Genomic DNA, 20,253 nt, shown 5'->3' on the forward strand with positions numbered 1-20,253 from the left:
TTTTAAATCTGCCCAGTAAAATTAGTAAAATACGCCTTACCAGTAAACTTTAAATTAAAAAATCATAATATAACTCTTAGAATCGGCAAGTTATAATTTAATTAATTGATTGAAAGACCAGCGGAATGACAGAGCTAAAACGAGTTTATGGTCTTAAATGCCGAAATTTAAAAAAATATATATATGTAAATATAAATAGATCTATGAATGGCTGTGGAAAATATATCATGGCTATATTATTTTGCTATTCATATACATACATATGTATGTACGTTTAAAATTGCAAATAAGAACTTGATTAATTATCTATTTGTCTTTTTATTTAATTTTTTCACACGATCAAAAAATGTATGTTATAAATTTCATGGATGAGATTCCAGTGCTAATGTCGCAAAATAAAACGTAATGTGTAAAGAAAGCACTTGGGAAAATAATTCAAACGTTTGTATGTATTTTATCTCGATATAACAGTGAATCTGTATTACAGTGTATTTACATACATATATTAATCCCAAAAACAGAAATAATAAATTATAAATATATTTAATACTTGTGAGCAGTATATGTAATTGTAAATAGTAAATTCTAATTTTTTTAAATTTATAATTTCCCAAGATGCCATTACGGGTTGACCCTGAGCGACATCTATGGTATTAAACTTGTAAATTAAATTAAACTAAAACTTGTAAATTTCGCTGGCTCAGGAGTTCCCCAAGGCTCTAACCTCGGACCCTTGTTATTCAATGTATTTGTCAATGATATTGGTAATAAGGTGGTCACTTTTCTCACTATACGCTGTTGATCTAAAGCTCTATTTGAGTCTCGATTCTGAACGCTCTTGTGAGCTTTTACAAGAGGATCTTAATGCTTTTCATGATTGGTCGTTTACCAACCGTTTGCCTCTTTATTTAACTGGATCGATTCTACTATTGATCTTTGGGTAGCATTTCAGAGTGACCTAAATTTATCTGATCATATTGACTCTGTGTGTTGCTCTGCCTCACGAATGCTTGGGTTTGTCTTTCGTAATTCTCGACAATTCCATAATCCCACTGTTTTGAGGCTGCTGTACAATGCTCTAGTTAGGAGTATCTTGGAATACGCCTCTATGATCTGGAACCCTTCCACTAAATCTCTATCTATCAAACTTGAACTTATCCAAAGACGCTTTCTTCGACTGCTTTATAAGGAGCAATATGAGATTTACCCATATTTATTTAATTCACAATTCGTCATGGGTACGTCGGCTACACTTTTCTTGAACACAGGAGGAGTGTTTCCCTCATCAAGTTCTTATTTTCCATATTTAGAGGCTTTATCTCCTGTCCGTCTATCCTGGCTGAGTTGGGCTTTCATGCTCCGGAGAGTGATATGGACCCGCCAGCGTCCCCTTTTTCACACTCCTCTGGCTAGAACTGTGGCTTATAGTTATTCTCCCATTCCTCGTGGCCTCCGTTTCTTAAATTCACTGGATGGTGCCATTGACATTTGTCACATCTCTCGTCATTTTCTGCACCACTTCCTAAGATACGGAAGTCGCAACCAATTAGAACGGTTGAGTTAGTTTGATTAGTTAAGAATTTTTATGTCATGTTTATTTATTTTTCTTTTCTTTATTTATGTATTTTTACTTGTATTTGATGTACTTTTTTCCTTTTGTCCTTTCTTAATCTTTTTAGCACACTCGTCGCTTTGGAGCAATCTGTTAGACGAGTGTGCTTGATTAATTTATGTATAATAAATAGAGGTCGGAATCTGAAGGGGCCGGAAACGTGCCGCCTATTATTCAATTGTTGTAAATGCTTTGTAAAAAAGGTTCGGAAAACCTTTAACAATTCACTTACAATCTTTGAACAATAAACAGCCCCTTCAGATTCCGGGCTCTAATAATAAAATAAAATCTATATACATACATATATAAAAATGAATGTCTGTGTGTGTGTGTGTGTGTGTGTGTGTCTCGAATAGGCTCCTAAACCACCGAACCGATTACGATGGAACTTTCAGGATTTGTTGTATGCATGTCCGGGAAGATTACTGTGAAAAAAAATCGCCCAAAAACGGGAATGAGTCTCATTGCAACGCGTCGCGATCATCGCGTCATCGCGTCACTATCATCGATCACGATCAACGCGTCGCGACCAACGTGTTCACTGCCTGCATTTTACCGACAAATGGGAACGGGAACGAGAACGGGAATGGAAAAGAGAACGGGAACGGGAACGGGAATTGCATCCGTTATTGTGGCATTACAACGGATGACGGGTTCAGCTAGTAAATACATATATAAATTTATAGATTATAAATTTGAAATCATATTCAAATTCTTATTTTACCTCGTTTTCTCAATACTGAGCGTAGTGGTCATTTGTATCATCTGAAATCCAGCAAACGATCCTCGCAATCCCGCGCCAAGTTGATAGCAACATTTAAGAACAACCTCGTCTGTTATTTAATTTGGTCTGACCATCCTATGGGAGACCTTCCTATCGCTCACCTTCCTTCGAATGTTCCGGTGACTACCAGCTGCTCTAGACTCTCCACATTCTTCCTGCCAATATGGCCAAAGTAGGAAATAATCTTTTTCCGACATGCTGTGGAGAGTCACCCTGAAACTTACAACTCTTGATGATGGAGATGTTCGTGCGTTTTGCAGTACATGGAATACGCAGCATCCAACTCCAACACTACACTTCGAAGGCATCTAACATGTCCCTTTCTCACTCTGTAAGGATCCGTGTCTCGACTCCATACAACACAATGAAGATCACAAAAGATCATTCAGAACAAATTTACAATGTAAATGAATTTGCAGATAATTAAAAAAACATGTTAGCTATAGCATTACAATTTATTATATTATATTTTGTATATAAAAAAATTTTTGGCACGTTAAAAAAATACAACAATTGTACAAAACTTACAAAATATTAACAAAAACAGCTACACAAGCATCCTCACAGTAAAAGAGATTCAATTACATTATCGCCTACGATTAATAAAATAAATTGCTTTAAGTAGGAATTGTGAAGTACACATGAAGTTCGTTCATAATCGTCACAACTAAACTCCGTTTAAAATTGTAAAAAAATTTCACTACGATAGTCAATTCTTTAAATAGTGAGATTATTCAAATCACATTAACATAAAATGATATGTTGCATTGGAGTTTGAGAATTTTGAAATGGTAAAACTTCAACATTGATGAACTAGCAATAAGCCGAGTTGAAAATCAAAATGACGATTGCACTATTCAATATCACACTTAAACAAATGTATACTACGTATATATTATATTATATAAAAATCTAAGTAAACATAAATGCAATTCATTTGGAATGAATAGAGACATTTGATCATGATTAAAGTACACAAAGCGCTACACTAAACAGACAAGTGAGATTCTTTTACGAGATTATTAAGTGAGTACGTAATTTGGTATATTATATTGTATGTGGATATATACGTATATTACTAATTTAACAGTCATTCGAATGAAAAGTGTAAAAACATATCAAAATCTATAAATAAATACAATCATAAGAAAATTTGTCGAAAATTGTAAGAAAATAAAAATTTATATTCTAATCTACATATTTATATATATATGTATGTAAGTTGTACGTTAACAAAATTAATTTGTAAATGAGTATGGTAGGTGTTAAATTTATACATAAATAAACTAAGTTAACACCTACACGATTAAGCTCAATAAAATTACAATTTGTTACATTACGCCTAAATGAAAATACGATATCGATGAAAACAATCATCCAAGGCACCGCCAATTTCGAGTACAAAAAACGTCATTTACCGCCGTTGGTAAATGTCCAAAATTAAAACTCGTCGTGCCGAGCCAAAGCTTCGCCGAAGTCGGTCGCCTGCGAACCTACAAACAGATCATATTTTCCTAAAATTTCAGTTTTGGTCAGCTTTTCATCGGCGTCTTTGTCAGCCTCGAATATCAAATGTCTAGCTTCAGCTTCAGCGTGATCGAAATCCGGAGGGATGATCCAGCTCTTGACCTCGTCCAAATCCATAATACCGTCTTTGTTAGTATCACTAAATAAATAACACACCATATTTACAAAAATACTCAAATAAAATTATGAAAATGGATTTTATAATTATGTACGTATATAAAAGTACCGATATTGAGTGAATTGTTCTCGTTCATTCTGCACCCATTCAGGTTCTTCGCTGCCATCGTCAGGTCTGTACATATCACCTATGTACTCTTCTAAAGAAATTTTTCCATCCTTGAAACAAAAACAATTGATTAAAAACATCAAATACAATTAAATTATTGTTAAAATGAAACATTACATACTTTATCTTTATCGATATCTTCCATGGTTTCAACTACGATGACGTCTTTCATTGCTGGATGGTCTTCTGGGTGTAGAAAAGCTCTAAATTCAGTCCTATTCAAGGCATCATCACGGTCAATATCTGAAAAAAAAAATTGAATTTACTACTTTGTATGACAGTGACTCACCAGTGAGTCGCACATTGACTCGCTTATACACCAATATCTCCCGGGCGAGTCGCGTCAATTTATTTTCCAAAACGTGCAATATTTAACGTTCAAAGAGGCTTTTAAAAGTACCATCTATGGACAAACTTGGTTACAAAAATAAAAAATCGATGATATGAGTTTTTCAAGATTCTTTCAACAATAATACACCAGATAAATAGCTCAGTGGTTAGCGTATTATATTATCAACTGTGGGGTCATGGGTTCAATTCCTGGCCCGGTTTCGCAAATCAGATCTTGACTCCCAAGTCGATCGTTTCTTATCAGAGTTTACCAATATATCTGATTTCATTGTTGAAATTATTATTTATAAAAATTAGCGTCCATGAACGATCAAATATTCCACGAGTGGCAGTTAACTGGTTAATAGACAATATATAGTCACAGCGTAGCTCACTGGTAGAGCCAATATATACCATTTGAAAGGTCGTGGGTTCAAGTCCTAGTAGGAATCGAGTAATAATGCCATTCATATACGCTGCTGGCGAGATCTGGGTGGTTATTAAAGCCCAAATCAACCATCTCGTGCTAGAGTTACCGATTAGGTAGCTTATTTGTTGCTATGGATCCAATAAATCGGCATCCCCTTCCCTCTTCAGTATCCCGGAAATTCGAGTTTTTAGCATCTCGAAATTGTTGATTATTATAAATAGTATGCTAATTAAATTCTCTGTAAAATGTGTTCTTGCAAATTCGCTGTATGTATATCGAATTTTTTTATTGTTAATTATACCAATTTGTCCATAGATGACTATATTGTATTGTAATGTTTAAAATTTGTTAGTACAAAAGAAGTAGTAAAAAAAATCTGACTACATAGGTGGCATAATATAGGCTATAAAATAAAATAAAATATTAAATAATAAATAAAAATGATTACCTGCATGATTCCATCGCCTACGATCACGACGGAACATCGCCTTATAGGAAAAGCCTTCTCCATCTCCTTCAGACTCTTTGTCGTCCATCTCATCAATAAATCCATACATTTGCTTCTGATAACTCTACAAATGTTAAGGAAAATATTGAATAAAATTTAAATTAATTAAAAAATCACATTTAAGATAAAAATATACATATTCTTACATCCCAAGATAAAACATCCATATTTTCTGGATTATTTTGATTCCAATTCCTCTCTACGTCGTCTTCGATATACCGATTTTGAGTGTAACGAATCCAGTCTTTTAACTCTTCCATACTTACAAAACCATTACTATCTTTGTCAATCTTATCAACTATTATTCTATAAGTGTTTAAACTCAAATTACAAAATAATAAATTGATAAATACGTCATTCTAATGTACATATGTATTTCAACTAACCCGAGTCTTCTCCTGCTCTCTTCTGGCGGCAACTGATCAAATGTTTTTGCCTGATCTTCACCTAAGAACGCCTCGTGATCATATTGTGGATTGTGATGCTGATTTTGAAAATGTTCAACATCGGATAAATCATGATTTAACGGCCTTTTATCGTCAGGTTTAGGGACGGCCACGACCACCACACAAAATACTACACAAGCGAAGATTAAAAACTTCATTTTTATACAGCAGCCTGAAACGTCAAAAGTGAGAATTTATGTACAGCGCGTTATAATTTCGTCGACATTATCACATATAATAAAATTAAACATATAAATACGTATGTACATAGTTAATGTTTATATTATGCGGTTAATGAACACACATTATCTTATCAACAACTTCCTTATTAAAGTTGACATTCTGTTTTATGAGCAATATTCAAGAATGTTCTCATTTTGTGGGTTTAATATGTTTCTAGATGAATTTTGAAGATTTTAGATGATTATTCAAAGATATGTTATTTAGAATTTTAGAGTTTGTTCCTTACTCATATTACCATACAAAATATTATAATTCATTTCGTTTACTATAAAATTATTAACTGACTTTTACGTTGAAATAAAATGTGAAAATGATTTCAACAAGACATTGAAATATTATTCTCCAAAAAATTAATCTATTGTCAACCTAATCTCATCAGCTCTAAGAATATCTAAGCCTTTTCGAATTGTCAAAAATTTAATTCTTAATACTTTCAAACTGGATGTAGCCACGACACGGCTTAATTGTTGGCTACATCAATAAAAATAATACTTGACAATAAATAAAATCTTTTGAAAAATCATTAAAAACTCATCATTAGACACATGAGATGCTAAAAATGGAAGTATTTGTTAAGCATACAAAGGTCGTTACAGACTTGTTAGAAAAATTTAATAGGTTCTTGATTAAACTTTATATCTAATGGTACATCATTTATAAATCGTTTAAACAAACTTTAATCATCGAAATGAGACACCAACCTGTACGAGATGGAAGACGAGACCAAAGTAAGATCCTAGTTACTGAACTAGCAGTGATTTGCTAACAACGATAGAAAGAGATGACGTGTCTCTTCTGGATAGGCGCCGCTCCAACAGGAACTTCCACATCAGCCAAGTCTGACAGCTAACATAACAGCCCAAAACTCAAGCATATATTTGAAAAATCAAAACTATTTTTAAACCATTGAGGTCTGTTCATACCTAGTCAGCACGTACCGACTTCAGCAGGTATCCGGCCGTACGAAAAGCATTCTTTGATACATTTTGTATGGGTATATTCATACCAACCGTCACGTTTACGCCACGGCAGGCTTACAGCAGTACCCGACATTTCCTGTTCATACCTTACAGCAACATGCGTCAACGTATCGTATCCGTTTTTTTGGCCATCGTGGAAATATACACGCGAATTACGTGCCATGAGTCTGCCGCTTTGCTGTTTTGGACCAATTATCGATAGTGACAGTTGACAGCTGTTCAATCTTTCGACATGGTTTTGGCGCAAATATTTAAAAAAAAAAAAAAAATTTTTTATGAAAATATTTAAAAAAATTTTGTCCAACATCCACAAGCTCCTTATACAGTGTCCAAAACTCACCTTCGGTTTTTCTATTTTTTAACATGGGATGCACATCAAAATGCCTCCGTGCTTTTTTATTGCCTTCTTGAGCTTCTTCTTCCAACAACAGCGCGATTATACATAATTTTTCGTTCGATAAACGTCTACACATTTTTGCTGACGTCGATTCATATTGTAAGTACTCGACAATACGACGTAAGCAATATTGCGCCGTATCGTCATGGCCTCTAATGTATAAGTAAGCCGATTTTGCCTTGCACTCGGCCAAATTGCTGTAAACGTGACGTGACCGCGACGTGTGGGTAGATATGAATAGAAATGTAATAAAATGACATATTTGAAACGGAGTCGTGCAGTGCTGAAGCCGTGCAGTGCTGTTAAGTATGAACAGACCTTTGTATGTCCAATCAAAGTTTTTAATTTTAATTTTCTTATCTAAAAAATACATATTTATTTTTTAATTAAAATAATATCTAGTTTTTATGCATCTTTAATATGAAAATCTAACAATCTTTTCCGACTTATATTTACTAAATACATAAAGAGAACTAAATAAAGGTTTGCTAAGTATGCTAGAACTTTTTTTATTCGTATTTAATTAAACGAATTAATTCAACAAACAAAAATAGTATATTAAATAAAATTATTTAACTAATATCCAAAAATATATGCTTACAGGTCTGTTCATACTTAACAGCACTGCACGGCTTCAGCACTGCACGACTCCGTTTCAAATATGTAATTTTATTACATTTCTATTAATATCTACCTACACGTCGCGGTCACGTCACGTTTACAGCACTTTGGCCGAGTGCAGGCAAGATCGGCTTACTTATACATTACAGGCCATGACGATACGGTGCAATATTGCTTACGTCGTATTGTCAAGTACTTATGATACAATATGAATGCATACACGTGCATTCGTAGCTACGCGTCAGAATACAAGTCAGCAAAAATGTTTCGGCGTTTATCGAACGAAAAATTATGTATAATCGCGTTGTTGTTGGAAGAAGAAGCTCAAGAAGGCAATAAAAAAGCACGGAGGCGTTTTGATGTGCATCCCATGTTAAAAAATAGAAAAACCGAATGAGAGTTTTGGACACTGTATAAGGAGCTTGTGGATGATGGACAAATTTTTTTTAAATATTTCCGTATGAACCGATACCAATTTGAAACAATACTGGATAAAATAAAAACACAAATCACCAAAAAATCTACAAAATTTAAGGAAGCATTATCAAAAAGTCATTGTCAGCGCCAAAACCATGTCGAAAGATTGAACAGCTGTCAACTGTCACTATCGATAATTGGTCCAAAACAGCAAAGCGGCAGACTCATGGCACGTAATTCGCGTGTATATTTGCACGATGGCCAAAAAAACGGATACGATACGTTGACGGATGTTGCTGTAAGGTATGAACAGGAAATGTCGGGTACTGCTGTAAGCCTGCCGTGGTGTAAACGTGACGGTTGGTTTGAATATACCCATACAAAATGTACCAAAGAATACTTTTCGTACGGCCGGATACCTGCTGAAGTCGGTTCGTACCGACTAGGTATGAACAGACCTTTAAAGTTATGAAAAAATCATAAAACTTAGTAAAATTGTATTTTTAATGTGACTCATTCAAAAACGATATGCAGTCTGGAGTCCAGATTATCATTTTTGAATGAATGTTATCGTCCGGATTCCGCACCGTTAATATTGGTATATTATTACAATGTGATTTATTTTTTCCATAACCTAGATTTTTTTCATTATAAGGAAAATTTGAATTCCTATTTAACCCAGTCAATTGACGTTCTACTATAATTGCGTTAGCATTCATCAATCCCAAAGTACATTGATAACATTACGGTCGACCGACGGGATATAAATAATTATTGTATGGGCGTGGATTGTCGTGTTGTGTCTGCTGTCAGCGGCTGTCATGAGCCCAACACCAACATGGTAAGACGCACCTTGAATTACTCCCAAGCTAAAATACTGCTTACCCATCGTTTACACTTAAAAATTTCATTAAAAAATCATTATAAATCATTTGTTAATTAAATCCGATCATTTTTCCGGTTCATAAACATTAATTGTTCAATTATCACTCATACAATTTTACAAAATGTTAACTCGATCTTGACCGATTTATAGGGCGGAAATGTTTCGCAATTAGAACGAGATATAGGATCAGACCAATTTCCTCCGAATGAACATTATTTTGGTTTAGTCAATGTAAGTATAAGCAATTTTGATATCTTATCTTTCTAACTAGAGTACTGTATGAAAAGTCAAATAGAACTTTAGACATGTGACTATGTGTAATCATGTCGTTATCGTACGTGTTGTCTTTGACTTTATTTTCGTTTTAATGCTTTATTGTTTTGGTCTATAATTATAAATGTATTCATATTATTACATACGATTTTTCTACTGTCGGTATAATCATGTTTATGCTTTAATAATTTCAGTTTGGAAATACATGCTACAGCAATTCAGTATTGCAAGCTTTATACTTCTGCCGTCCGTTCAGAGAGAAAGTTCTCGAATACAAAGCCAAAAACAAAAGGACAAAAGAGACGTTACTGACTTGTTTAGCTGATTTATTTTATAGCATAGCAACGCAAAAAAAGAAAGTTGGCTCTATAGCGCCGAAAAAATTCATTGCCAGACTTCGCAAAGAAAAAGGTTTTCTTATTAAACATTAAATTAAATATTGAGACTTTTTGTATACTAATTTTGTCTTCATCTTTTTTTTTTTCAGAGGAATTTGATAATTATATGCAACAGGATGCACACGAGTTTTTAAATTTTTTAATAAATCACATAAATGAAATTATTTTAGGTAAATATTTTTGTAAAAAATTGAAATAATCTTTACTTTATTGGCCATCACACAAGAACTGTTTTTTCAGCTGAAAGAAACCAAAATCCATGTAAGCCTAAACCAGGATCTAGTGATAGCAGTAGTAGCTCAAACCACGAACCCACTTGGGTTCATGAAATATTTCAAGGAATACTAACGAGTGAAACACGATGCTTGAATTGCGAAACCGTCAGCAGCAAAGACGAAGACTTCTTCGATTTGCAAGTAGACGTCGACCTCAACACCAGCATCACTCATTGCTTACGATGCTTCAGCAACACAGAAACCCTATGCAGCGAGAACAAATTCAAATGCGACCACTGCAGCAGCTATCAAGAAGCTCAAAAGAGGATGAGAGTAAAAAAGTTACCAATGATTCTAGCACTACACCTCAAAAGATTCAAATACATGGAACAGTACAATAGGCACATAAAAGTATCGCATCGAGTTGTTTTTCCATTGGAACTTCGATTATTTAATACAGTAATAATGTTCTTCTCCACTAAATGTAATCAAAAACGTGAATGAAACTCATATCCATGCCTTTTAATTTCAGTCTGATGATGCTGTAAATCCTGATAGATTATACGATTTGGTAGCAGTCGTAATTCATTGCGGATCTGGTCCAAATAGAGGACATTATATAAGTATAGTTAAAAGCCATGGGTTTTGGCTGCTTTTCGATGATGATATGGTAGATGTAAGTCCCATTCAATTTAAGATCAATCTAATAAAATAATAGTCAACGATACTCAACTTCTTGTTTATGATTTTCAGAAAATAGACGCTTCTACAATTGAAGACTTCTATGGTCTCACCTCAGATATACAAAAATCCTCAGAGACTGGATATATCTTATTCTATCAGTCGAGAGACTGTGTTTAGTCTAATAATGTATTTATATACATGCATATAAATTGCTTCGAATTGTATGTGTGTAAACTAAATGACTCATTAGTGACAAATCATAATTAAGTAGTATCTACAAAATCCTCATCTGTTAACATCAAGTATTGTTTGTAAATAAAAAAATTTAATATGTAATTTAAAAGCATTGTTTCGAGTTTCACCTTCCATAAATCCTCATAAAAATAAAACGACAGCATATACTTAATGTATTTTATTTATAAATATAAAATTTAAGCCATACATTCATATGGGACAGGTGCTAGTACGATTGGCTCTTTCCTTGCGCAAACGGTATGGGCTTTCCTGGGTTGAGCGGGCTGTCTCTTCAAACTGAACTTCACCTTATCCTGGCGGGCTTTCCTCTGGAGGCTAAGATTCCTCTTAACGCGAGCGAGGAAATCAATTCTGCACTTGGAGTGCTTAACGTGTTCAATGCGGATGTTGATCCTCTTGGGGATGATGTTTCCGCGTACGCGTTTGTTGACAATGACTCCTAAGGCGTGTGCGGTTACGTTGTACACACGTCCAGTCTTTCCGTGGTATGCTTTGAAGGGCATACCCTTCTGAACAGCTCCATTACCCTACAACATGTATAAAAGTTTAGTCAAAATTATTGGATAAATATAATTTGTAAATGGTCATGTAGAAAATAAAACTAACCCTGATATCTACAATGTCTCCGACTTTGTAGATTTTCATGTACGTCGACAATGGAATGACGCCATGGGAGCGGAATTTCCTGGAGAAAAGATCGCGTGTGCCGCGGCGATAACCCTTAGAGTTCGTCATGATGGCCTGAAATTAAAAAACAAATAAATAAAAAAAATTGAACAAATTTAGTGTGTAATAGAAATAATTTTTCAGTGAACAGAATATTTCTGAAAACAAATCGAATGTTTTCCACAAAATCAAGTCTCATTGGTGTAATAATATAAAATCAGAATTTTTACAAATACTATTATAAACTGAGAGCACTAATTTGATCAAGATAATTCAAAGACTAGTCTCAAACGATGAAAGAACCTAATCGGTATGGAATGAACGCATACCAATATCAAAGAATGTCAATATCAATTTGGAATGACCAAAAGGGTGTAAGTATTTATCAGTTTCATGTGATATTACAATTAGGTGCCAAATTGTTTACAAATTATAAATGATATTATTGGGCGCTGGTACGATGTAGAGGTTATGTATGACACGTGTGGACAGAAGGGGGGCGCCCCACTGCGAAATGCGGCGATGTGTTGCCAGCGCCGGGGTGACGTGTCTCAAAGGTCTCCCGTCGCCCCTGGCGCTACGCCCCACTCTGGCGCCCCCCTGCGCCCCTTTCACTCTCACTTACGTGTGATCCGCTGACAGGCCGACAGAAAAGGAGAGCCGGAACCGCGATGGACGCCGCGCACGCACAAAGCTACTAGAAATACTTTTCGCCACACCCTTCTATTAAAAGTTTTTCATTTAAAAAATTGATTTTTTCAACAAAATATTACACGATTGAAGTATTTAATAATTTATATGTCATTTAATTTCTAAATTTAAATTTTTGAATATGAAATTTATTTATATTTCTATTGAAGAAAACTAAAGTTTTTACATACATATATATGAATATAAAACGGTAAACGATTTATTTCGCACATTGCGATCACGCGCAAGGCAATCTATACCACGAAAATCGCAAATACAGAATATCTGACACTCAAATTCTCGTAGCTAACTCTCAATGAATGGAATTTTCGACCGTCAAATATTCCGTGATCGAGATTTTAGTGACGTGTGTGAGATCACCTTGTGTGAAATAGTCACCGATCATATAAAACAATGCAGTGTTGATCGGTTCGAATACTGTAATTATTGAAAAAACGGTTCGGTGATTACTAGTCAAATGTGAACCGGTCACAGGACAACCGGTCGCTCTAGATCGGTCACACGTGATCACCCGTCACACTAAAACTGGTCACGAGAAAACTGGTCACACCCTAAAATCGGTTAACCAGTTTTCTCGTGACCAGTTTTAGTGTGACGGGTGATCACGTGTGACCGATCTAAAGCGACCGGTTGTCCTGTGACTGGTTCACATATGACTAGTAGTCTGTTTACCGAAAAAACATTTCTAATAGGTCTGCCAATTTTTAAAACAAAAACAATTATTATGCATTATTTCTATTTTTATCAGAACCCTTGACTTGGTTGAGAAATAAATACATTTTTCTTGGATGTCAGGTTTAACTTCCAATTCTCAAATTTATTTAAATCATAAAATTAATGAAAATTTATTTATTATCACGATATGAAATGTTAAAAAAATCAATAAGAATTTTAAAATCAAATTTAATTAAAATTCTATGCATCAAAATCGAATATATATATATATATATATATATATATATATATATATATATATATATATATATATATATATATATATTTTTTTTTTTTTTTTTTTTTTAAATATTTACACTTCTTAATTTGAATATTGAATTAAAACATTCCTATTAAAATTTAAAAAATATAAAAAAAAACTACTCAAATAACATATGTATCGATTAATTTTGAAAAAATTGCAATCCATCAGCGAACATTACTAGATTAGTAAGTACATATGTATGTAGAATTAAAAGAATATTCTTTGATTTCAGCTACACTTAATTTTTTTTTTGAAAATATTAAAATTCCTAAAGAATGACTTTTCAAGTCACAAATAAAAGTTAATTGAACTTAAATCGTTCTAAAAAAAAAAACTATTTTAGTTACATATTTAACTCATTGTTAGTAATCAGATTATTTCACACATTGCAATCGCGCACACGACAATCGTTGCCATGAAAATCGTGAATATGAAATATCTGGCACTCAAGCTCTCGTTAGTATGATAGTTAGCGTCTAATAATCTCGATGTATGGAATTTTCGGGTACAAGATTTTCCGTGATCGAGATTTTAGTGACGTGTGCGAGATTGATTTGTGTGGAATAATCACTGAACCCTCATTATTTTAGCTCATAAACTCATTCATAGCTCATAAGTCAGTATGTGTTGTGAATATGCAAATCAATAAATGGCAAACAACATAATTACCTATATACGAGTATGTACATGCAACAATACCGCTATGTTTCATTACAATAACTACGGGTCTAATACGAGAATATCAATTGGATATATGTATGTACGTAATTGAATCTTTGTTCAAATAAAACTAATTTCAAATTATACTCAGAATTGTTAACATCTTGCACAAACAGGCACAAAAAATTTGGCGTTTAAACCAAGTGTGAATGCAACTTCAGGGGAAATCTCGAGTTATCACAAATGACTCATGCAGTGGTTTGAGTAATTGGTACGCGAATCTTTAAAAACATGTTATGTATTTTATATTCATAGCACTGACGCAACTCTGCAGAATAATAACTCACATAAAATTAAAATATACACGAACACTTCCAGTGCAATATTTACACAATGCATTCGATAACGCATATTCGTTTATACAAGGAGTTCTAAAATTAAGTTGTATAATTAAATACAAAACTATAAATTTGAATCCAAGTATTGTTTCATTTATATCATGTGACAAAGCGATTTTATATGCCTATTAATAAATCGTCCAATTTTTTCATAAAATTTTTGAGATAAATGTTATATACATACATATGTACATAGGTAAACGGACTACTAGTCATATGTGAACCAATCACAGGACAACCGGTCGCTCTAGATCGGTCACACGTGATCACCCGTCACACTAAAACTGGTAACGAGAAAACTGGTCACACCCTTAAACATGTGTAGTCGCCACGAAAAAATTCAAGTATAATTATTTTATTAATTTGATGAAAATATAAAAAAATCATTATATTTTATAAACCGGAAGTGGGATTTTTTTCTCTTAGAAAGGTCAAAAATGTTGTGGCCACTATTCTGTCCACACCCCTGAACGTATCAAGCTGAAAGTGTATATTTGTATTATTTATGTACTAACTTAGAGCTGATAAGGTTTTGGTCAGATATTTAATGTGTATAATACTGATAGTGATTTTAAGTATTAAAAAAAATTGAACAAAATCCGACGTAGAACTTTTGTCTTGTGCAAGTTTCCATACATTTGCGCTCAATTTGTATCGCTGTCATAGTTATTAGTATTTCATAAACTGACTGTACGGTTCAATATCGAATTTTGTTTTGTAACCATTGATGTATAATACACTAGATCCACCCTCACGTCTTATACTGGTCTCTCTTTTGGCGTATGCAAAATACATGGCGCATGCACAGTTTCTCTTAGTAGGTAGGTAGGTACCGCTGCATCGTAGAGAAAAAAACCTTTACTTCCCCGCTAGTTAAACCCCCCGCACCCCTCAGTTAGTGAAGACAAGATCTCCGACCAAAATCACACGTCAGGGCCCATCTATCAATGTTTATAACCTTCTTATATTCCTCAAATACACACATAGATAAAGTCATGGGTTGGTCACACTCGATTTTTTTTTATATTGTTCTTCTTTCATGTTATACATATAACATTCTGGAACTAGTTGTGTGTACATCTAGGTCTTATCGTATTTATTATTCAATTGCTAGAGTTGGGCGAACTCGAACATATTGAAGCTGACTCAAATTGATAAAAGGTTTGTGACCAGTCCGCTCACAGCATTGCAACCACAAACAAAGCAATCTACAACGTCAGTCAGCGATTGGTCCTGGTGTGAGTAAGAGCGTGTATGCTGTTCGAATTGATCTGAAATTAACATTTATCATGTCTTTGACTCTGAGCGATTACAATGACTACTATCCATCCACTTGGGAGAAGAGCGCAGCGTACGAGACTACACTCTACGTTTTGTAAGTGATATAAATTTTAATTTGAATTTAACTTAACGGCTTGGCGCGCAATTCGTATCTACATACCTGTACATATCTCATATTCCAACTATCTTGATAGTGGGTTAACTCTTAATCTAGTTACTAAATATTGGTTAGAATATCATGACCAACTTATCTCTACAGTATCGTGGAATATAAAATATGATTCTGGTTTGTTTATGTTTACTCATTCAGTTTGGTGTTTGAAGCATCCTGTCCAAATGTTTTCATTTTGTTTTGTATTGTAGCTTTTGATTTACGTGAATAATTATTTTCATGTGAAATTTTACACTCATTATGTATGTAGTTGGAAGTTACGCTAAAATTAAACATTGTATAAATAGCACGGAATTCAGCACCAGGACTGTTTATTTTTCTGCAGGATAAATGACAATAAATGTGAGAATTTTTGGAGTTTGAGATTTTTAAATCGGCGATTACAAATGTTTTAATGAATTTTTATTGAAACACTTCTCTGTGTCCGAAAATAATACGCTGCAGATTAGTATGGCTTGTACAGGGTTGCCAGATTTTCAAAATCGAACGCTAAAAAAAAAGTAAGAATTAATGAAGAAATTAAGAAAAAAACATTTCTAACTAAATTATAATGTATGTAAATGTAAATAAGTACATACATATATATGTAGATGTAGATGAGAACATGTAAAAATAGTCACTTAATGATCCACAGAAATCACAGTTATTAAAATATATTGGATACAATTATAAGAATTACATTTTGGTTTAAATGCAAAAATTAAAGGCAACTTTGGCCTGGTAATTAAATTTATTATTATTCTTTGGAACTTGGTTGATTTGCAGGGTCTAGGGTACATATATATTTTACGTCAATGGCAGTATGAAAATTGCGTGGTATCAGTTTTTTAAATGATTATTTCAATTTGCCATTTGAGATACGGTGTCCAATTTCATACTGTCAATGACATCACGTCTATAACATTGTTGTTATGTATTCAATATGTTTATCAGTAGGTTTAATATTTCGATAACATTGTTCTTGCAAAATGATACTGTTGGTATGTATGCTTTTTGATTCTTATTTGCGGTGCTTCCCCCTTATTGCCAACATTGCAAATCGAGAACTTTTGTGTTTCTGTATCTGTGCAGTGACTATTGTCCGACATATTTAGGTATTGTAAATACAATTGAATAGCTTATCCACATGTAATATTCAATTGTAAGTAGGTAGGGTCTGATACTATGCTAAAAATTTTCAATTGAAATTGTGGGTAGATACCGCATCATGGAAACCAAATAGTTCAAGTTACGGATTAGCCCTTCCTGAAATTACTGATAATGTGTAATGGTTTATCGAAATGTTTTTGTATGTATTCATGTCCTGTGATGTTGCACGGGATGTGAATCTAAAATTTATAAATATGTATTTAGTTACAGATGAGTCCTTCCTAAAATTACTAGGCAATTATCCTTTTAGGGGTTTTTTATCAATATATTTTTTACATTTTCAGGAAAGAGTTACAGGAACATCAGGACGAATATCAAACAATCAAGAAAGCATTTACCTCGGTAACTCCGACTAAGATACACAGGATTCAACATCCAACAGCGTATTTACGGTACTTAGTACATACTGAATTTTTGGAAAATGAAAATATCGACTATACTGAGGTTCGTATTATTTAAATATATTGAACACATAAAGTATTAGTCCAAACTAAGTTTATTTTCAAATATAATACTTTTTTTTTTCAGAGTATTGCATACTTTCCTGTAGACACCCCTAAAATGGATGTATGCATTAGTTACAACTGCGACAACCGAGTGCTTTCGGGCAATGAGAACTTTCAATCTACCGTACCCAGCTATTTGGGAACGGAAAAGTCTGTTATTGTCGTCCAAAAGCGTTCTTGCTCTATTGACACTGATAAAAATTACTATCCTATCTACGCTGTCCAATTTTAAAATGGATCTTAAATTTTTCCCTAACAAGTCTTATAAGGCTCAAATATATATTTTTAATGTTCTTTGTCCTGTTTAGTTAAGAAATAAATAATTTCCAATCGCACAATCCACCAGTACATTATTTTTTTATGACACATCTGTTGTACATACATACATATATTATTTATAACGAATGCATCGCTTCTTCACAGCACAGTGGTGATAGGTTCATGATTTGACTGAGCCTCAGTTATATTCATTTTTTTTTACTAACCTCTTATTGTATTATGGATGCAAATCAAAATATAGAATATCAAAGTTAAGAATTATACAAATGCAGAATATTCTTCCTCCTACTATATATGTTCGTATTCCTCAATATTTCCTACACTTTGATATTCCAAATTCGAAAATTTTACATTTGTACAATTCGAAATATTGATATTCTATATTTTGACTGCCTCCCCATATTGTATTGGAATATACTGATGATTTCAAAATTACATGATGACCACATTTGCTTGGCAATACAATGCACTAAAGTTATAAGTTTTATATTCAATTCAATCACCTATTGATTCCTTTTTACGACAATACTAGTAGGAGAATAAGATTATTTTTACTTAAAATCACCATCTTTATTATACACAATAAATATCAAGAAGATTAAAAAAATTTAAAAGGTCAAAATAAAATAATGAAATATTGTTTAAAAAAAAATACTACTTCCGGTTTACGAATTCTGACCAAAACCTTATGAGCTCTAAGTTAGTACATAAAGAATACGAATATAAATTTTCAGCTTGATACGTTCAGGGGTGTGGACAGAATAGTGGGCACAACATTTTTGACCTTTCTAAGAGAAAAAAATCCCACCTGCGGTTTATAAAATATAATGATTTTTTTTTTATTTTCATCACATTAATACAAGAATTATACTTGAATTTTTTCGTGACGACCACACATGTTTAAGGGGTCGGAAAAATTAGTGGAAGAAAATCTGAACAAGAGCAAACTGCCACTTCCGGTTGACGGATGCTTACCAAATTGTATACATAACTTGGTATTAAGCTTAAACTGATAGATATGAAATTTTTGAGAAAAACAAAAAACCTCGACTCGAGAGTAAAATTACTACAGATAAAAATATTAAGTTATAAAGATTACTATTTTTTATTAGATGTAAAAAAATTTCAGTCCGATTCAGTTAGCGGTTTGGGAGATAATTGAATTCAAAAACTTAAAAAAAGAGGACACCTATTCGGTTCGAAAAGTTTTCGAATCAGTCAAAATCTCGAGTTCGAATTTTCGCATTATCACAAAACTTCATATATTGTTACTACGTTCATAGATAAAGTAATAAAAGTTAGTACAGGCTATGCATCATTGAATACGAATTGACCATTGTTTGGCGAGTAAACGAGAGGCAAATAAGAGTGTCGGCCAGGTGTGGGCGGAAAACTTTTTCCATCTCGTGCACCCATGTTGGGTAACTAAAGTGAGTGAAAAGACGATGGATGGTGAAAGATGGACAGTCCGGTTCGCATGCTCTCATCTTGGGTCTTTGGTGCCGTGCAGTCTGGGGGTTGTCTATAAACGTCATGGTTAACTTAGGGTTGTCAGGCGACCCGATTAATCGGGACTATCACCAGTTTTAAGTCTCGTATCCCGGTGTCCCGAACAAACCTCCCGGGACGCCCAAATGTCTCGGTTTACTACTTTTTAAATTCCTAGAGAAGTTTTTAACTCAGAATTAAAAAATATGTAACATTGACTATGAACATTAAAGACGATGACAGATGAAAGAAATAGACTTTCTGTGGATTGTGTTGAAAATGTTCTAAAATGCATTGAGAACTATGATTTAAATTGTTGCCAAATGTATGATTATCTAATTACAAACAAAATACTCTTGCAAAAGGCTCAATTTAATAAAAAGTATAAAAAAATGTAGATTTTAGAAACCTATTTATTAAAAAAATTGTATTTTTTAAATTTAGATGTTTATGGTTGCTTTTGATCCTATTCGTTGGTTTATATTACATTGTTGTTTTTAAATTTTTTTTTTATGTTCCTATTTAAGTAATCAATATAATTAAATTAAAAATTATTTGATCTGATTTTTTTTTTGGGGGGGGTGACAAGTATACTCCAAGTTAATTTAATTATTATTTTGCCACTAAAAAGGAGGTGGGAATAAAGTTAAAGTTCATATAAGATGCAGGTAT

The 20,253-nt window shown here is 33.3% G+C and overlaps 4 protein-coding genes across 4 annotated transcripts; 2 read left to right on the plus strand and 2 right to left on the minus strand.

Annotated features, from left to right (window-relative positions):
* Positions 1 to 2,833: 2,833 nt before the first annotated feature.
* On the minus strand, positions 2,834 to 7,022 carry scf (Calumenin B scf). Its single transcript, XM_077435940.1, has 7 exons — positions 6,868 to 7,022; positions 5,864 to 6,095; positions 5,624 to 5,783; positions 5,418 to 5,541; positions 4,331 to 4,452; positions 4,150 to 4,259; positions 2,834 to 4,062 (listed from the first exon to the last, which is right to left on the minus strand). The coding sequence occupies exons 2-7, from the start codon at positions 6,079 to 6,081 to the stop codon at positions 3,837 to 3,839; spliced, it is 960 nt and encodes a 319-aa protein (XP_077292066.1). The 5' UTR covers positions 6,082 to 6,095; positions 6,868 to 7,022; the 3' UTR covers positions 2,834 to 3,836.
* A 1,818-nt stretch (positions 7,023 to 8,840) lies between these two features.
* On the plus strand, positions 8,841 to 11,441 carry Usp12-46 (Ubiquitin-specific protease 12/46). The gene is made up of 8 exons (XM_077435539.1): positions 8,841 to 9,027; positions 9,220 to 9,422; positions 9,618 to 9,698; positions 9,935 to 10,151; positions 10,228 to 10,308; positions 10,379 to 10,812; positions 10,886 to 11,029; positions 11,107 to 11,441. Exons 2-8 carry the CDS (start codon positions 9,360 to 9,362, stop codon positions 11,212 to 11,214), a joined length of 1,128 nt encoding a protein of 375 aa, XP_077291665.1. The 5' UTR covers positions 8,841 to 9,027; positions 9,220 to 9,359; the 3' UTR covers positions 11,215 to 11,441.
* On the minus strand, positions 11,435 to 12,663 carry RpL21 (ribosomal protein L21). The gene is made up of 3 exons (XM_077435540.1): positions 12,584 to 12,663; positions 11,899 to 12,033; positions 11,435 to 11,819 (listed from the first exon to the last, which is right to left on the minus strand). Exons 2-3 carry the CDS (start codon positions 12,025 to 12,027, stop codon positions 11,469 to 11,471), a joined length of 480 nt encoding a protein of 159 aa, XP_077291666.1. The 5' UTR covers positions 12,028 to 12,033; positions 12,584 to 12,663; the 3' UTR covers positions 11,435 to 11,468.
* Positions 12,664 to 15,286: 2,623 nt separating this feature from the next.
* On the plus strand, positions 15,287 to 18,684 carry LOC143915196 (uncharacterized). Its single transcript, XM_077435695.1, has 3 exons — positions 15,287 to 16,081; positions 17,593 to 17,752; positions 17,837 to 18,684. The coding sequence occupies exons 1-3, from the start codon at positions 15,996 to 15,998 to the stop codon at positions 18,044 to 18,046; spliced, it is 456 nt and encodes a 151-aa protein (XP_077291821.1). The 5' UTR covers positions 15,287 to 15,995; the 3' UTR covers positions 18,047 to 18,684.
* Positions 18,685 to 20,253: the final 1,569 nt, after the last annotated feature.

The sequence above is a fragment of the Arctopsyche grandis genome, chromosome 8, assembly GCF_051622035.1.
Source record: "Arctopsyche grandis isolate Sample6627 chromosome 8, ASM5162203v2, whole genome shotgun sequence".
In the NCBI taxonomy this organism is placed as follows: domain Eukaryota; kingdom Metazoa; phylum Arthropoda; class Insecta; order Trichoptera; family Hydropsychidae; genus Arctopsyche; species Arctopsyche grandis.

Excerpts from the sequence above, each read along its gene's own strand:
- LOC143915196 (XM_077435695.1), top strand. The coding sequence starts at position 15,996 with ATGTCTTTGACTCTGAGCGATTACAATGACTACTATCCATCCACTTGG. Across the intron at positions 16,082-17,592 it reads GAGACTACACTCTACGTTTT|GAAAGAGTTACAGGAACATC; the intron begins GTAAGTGATATA and ends TTACATTTTCAG. Across the intron at positions 17,753-17,836 it reads AAAATATCGACTATACTGAG|AGTATTGCATACTTTCCTGT; the intron begins GTTCGTATTATT and ends TTTTTTTTTCAG.
- Usp12-46 (XM_077435539.1), top strand. The coding sequence starts at position 9,360 with ATGGGCGTGGATTGTCGTGTTGTGTCTGCTGTCAGCGGCTGTCATGAG. Across the intron at positions 10,309-10,378 it reads CATAAATGAAATTATTTTAG|CTGAAAGAAACCAAAATCCA; the intron begins GTAAATATTTTT and ends CTGTTTTTTCAG. Across the intron at positions 11,030-11,106 it reads TCGATGATGATATGGTAGAT|AAAATAGACGCTTCTACAAT; the intron begins GTAAGTCCCATT and ends TATGATTTTCAG.
- RpL21 (XM_077435540.1), bottom strand. The coding sequence starts at position 12,027 with ATGACGAACTCTAAGGGTTATCGCCGCGGCACACGCGATCTTTTCTCC. Across the intron at positions 11,820-11,898 it reads GAGACATTGTAGATATCAGG|GGTAATGGAGCTGTTCAGAA; the intron begins GTTAGTTTTATT and ends TACATGTTGTAG.
- scf (XM_077435940.1), bottom strand. The coding sequence starts at position 6,081 with ATGAAGTTTTTAATCTTCGCTTGTGTAGTATTTTGTGTGGTGGTCGTG. Across the intron at positions 5,542-5,623 it reads TGGATGTTTTATCTTGGGAT|AGTTATCAGAAGCAAATGTA; the intron begins GTAAGAATATGT and ends TAACATTTGTAG. Across the intron at positions 4,063-4,149 it reads GAACAATTCACTCAATATCG|TGATACTAACAAAGACGGTA; the intron begins GTACTTTTATAT and ends TTATTTATTTAG.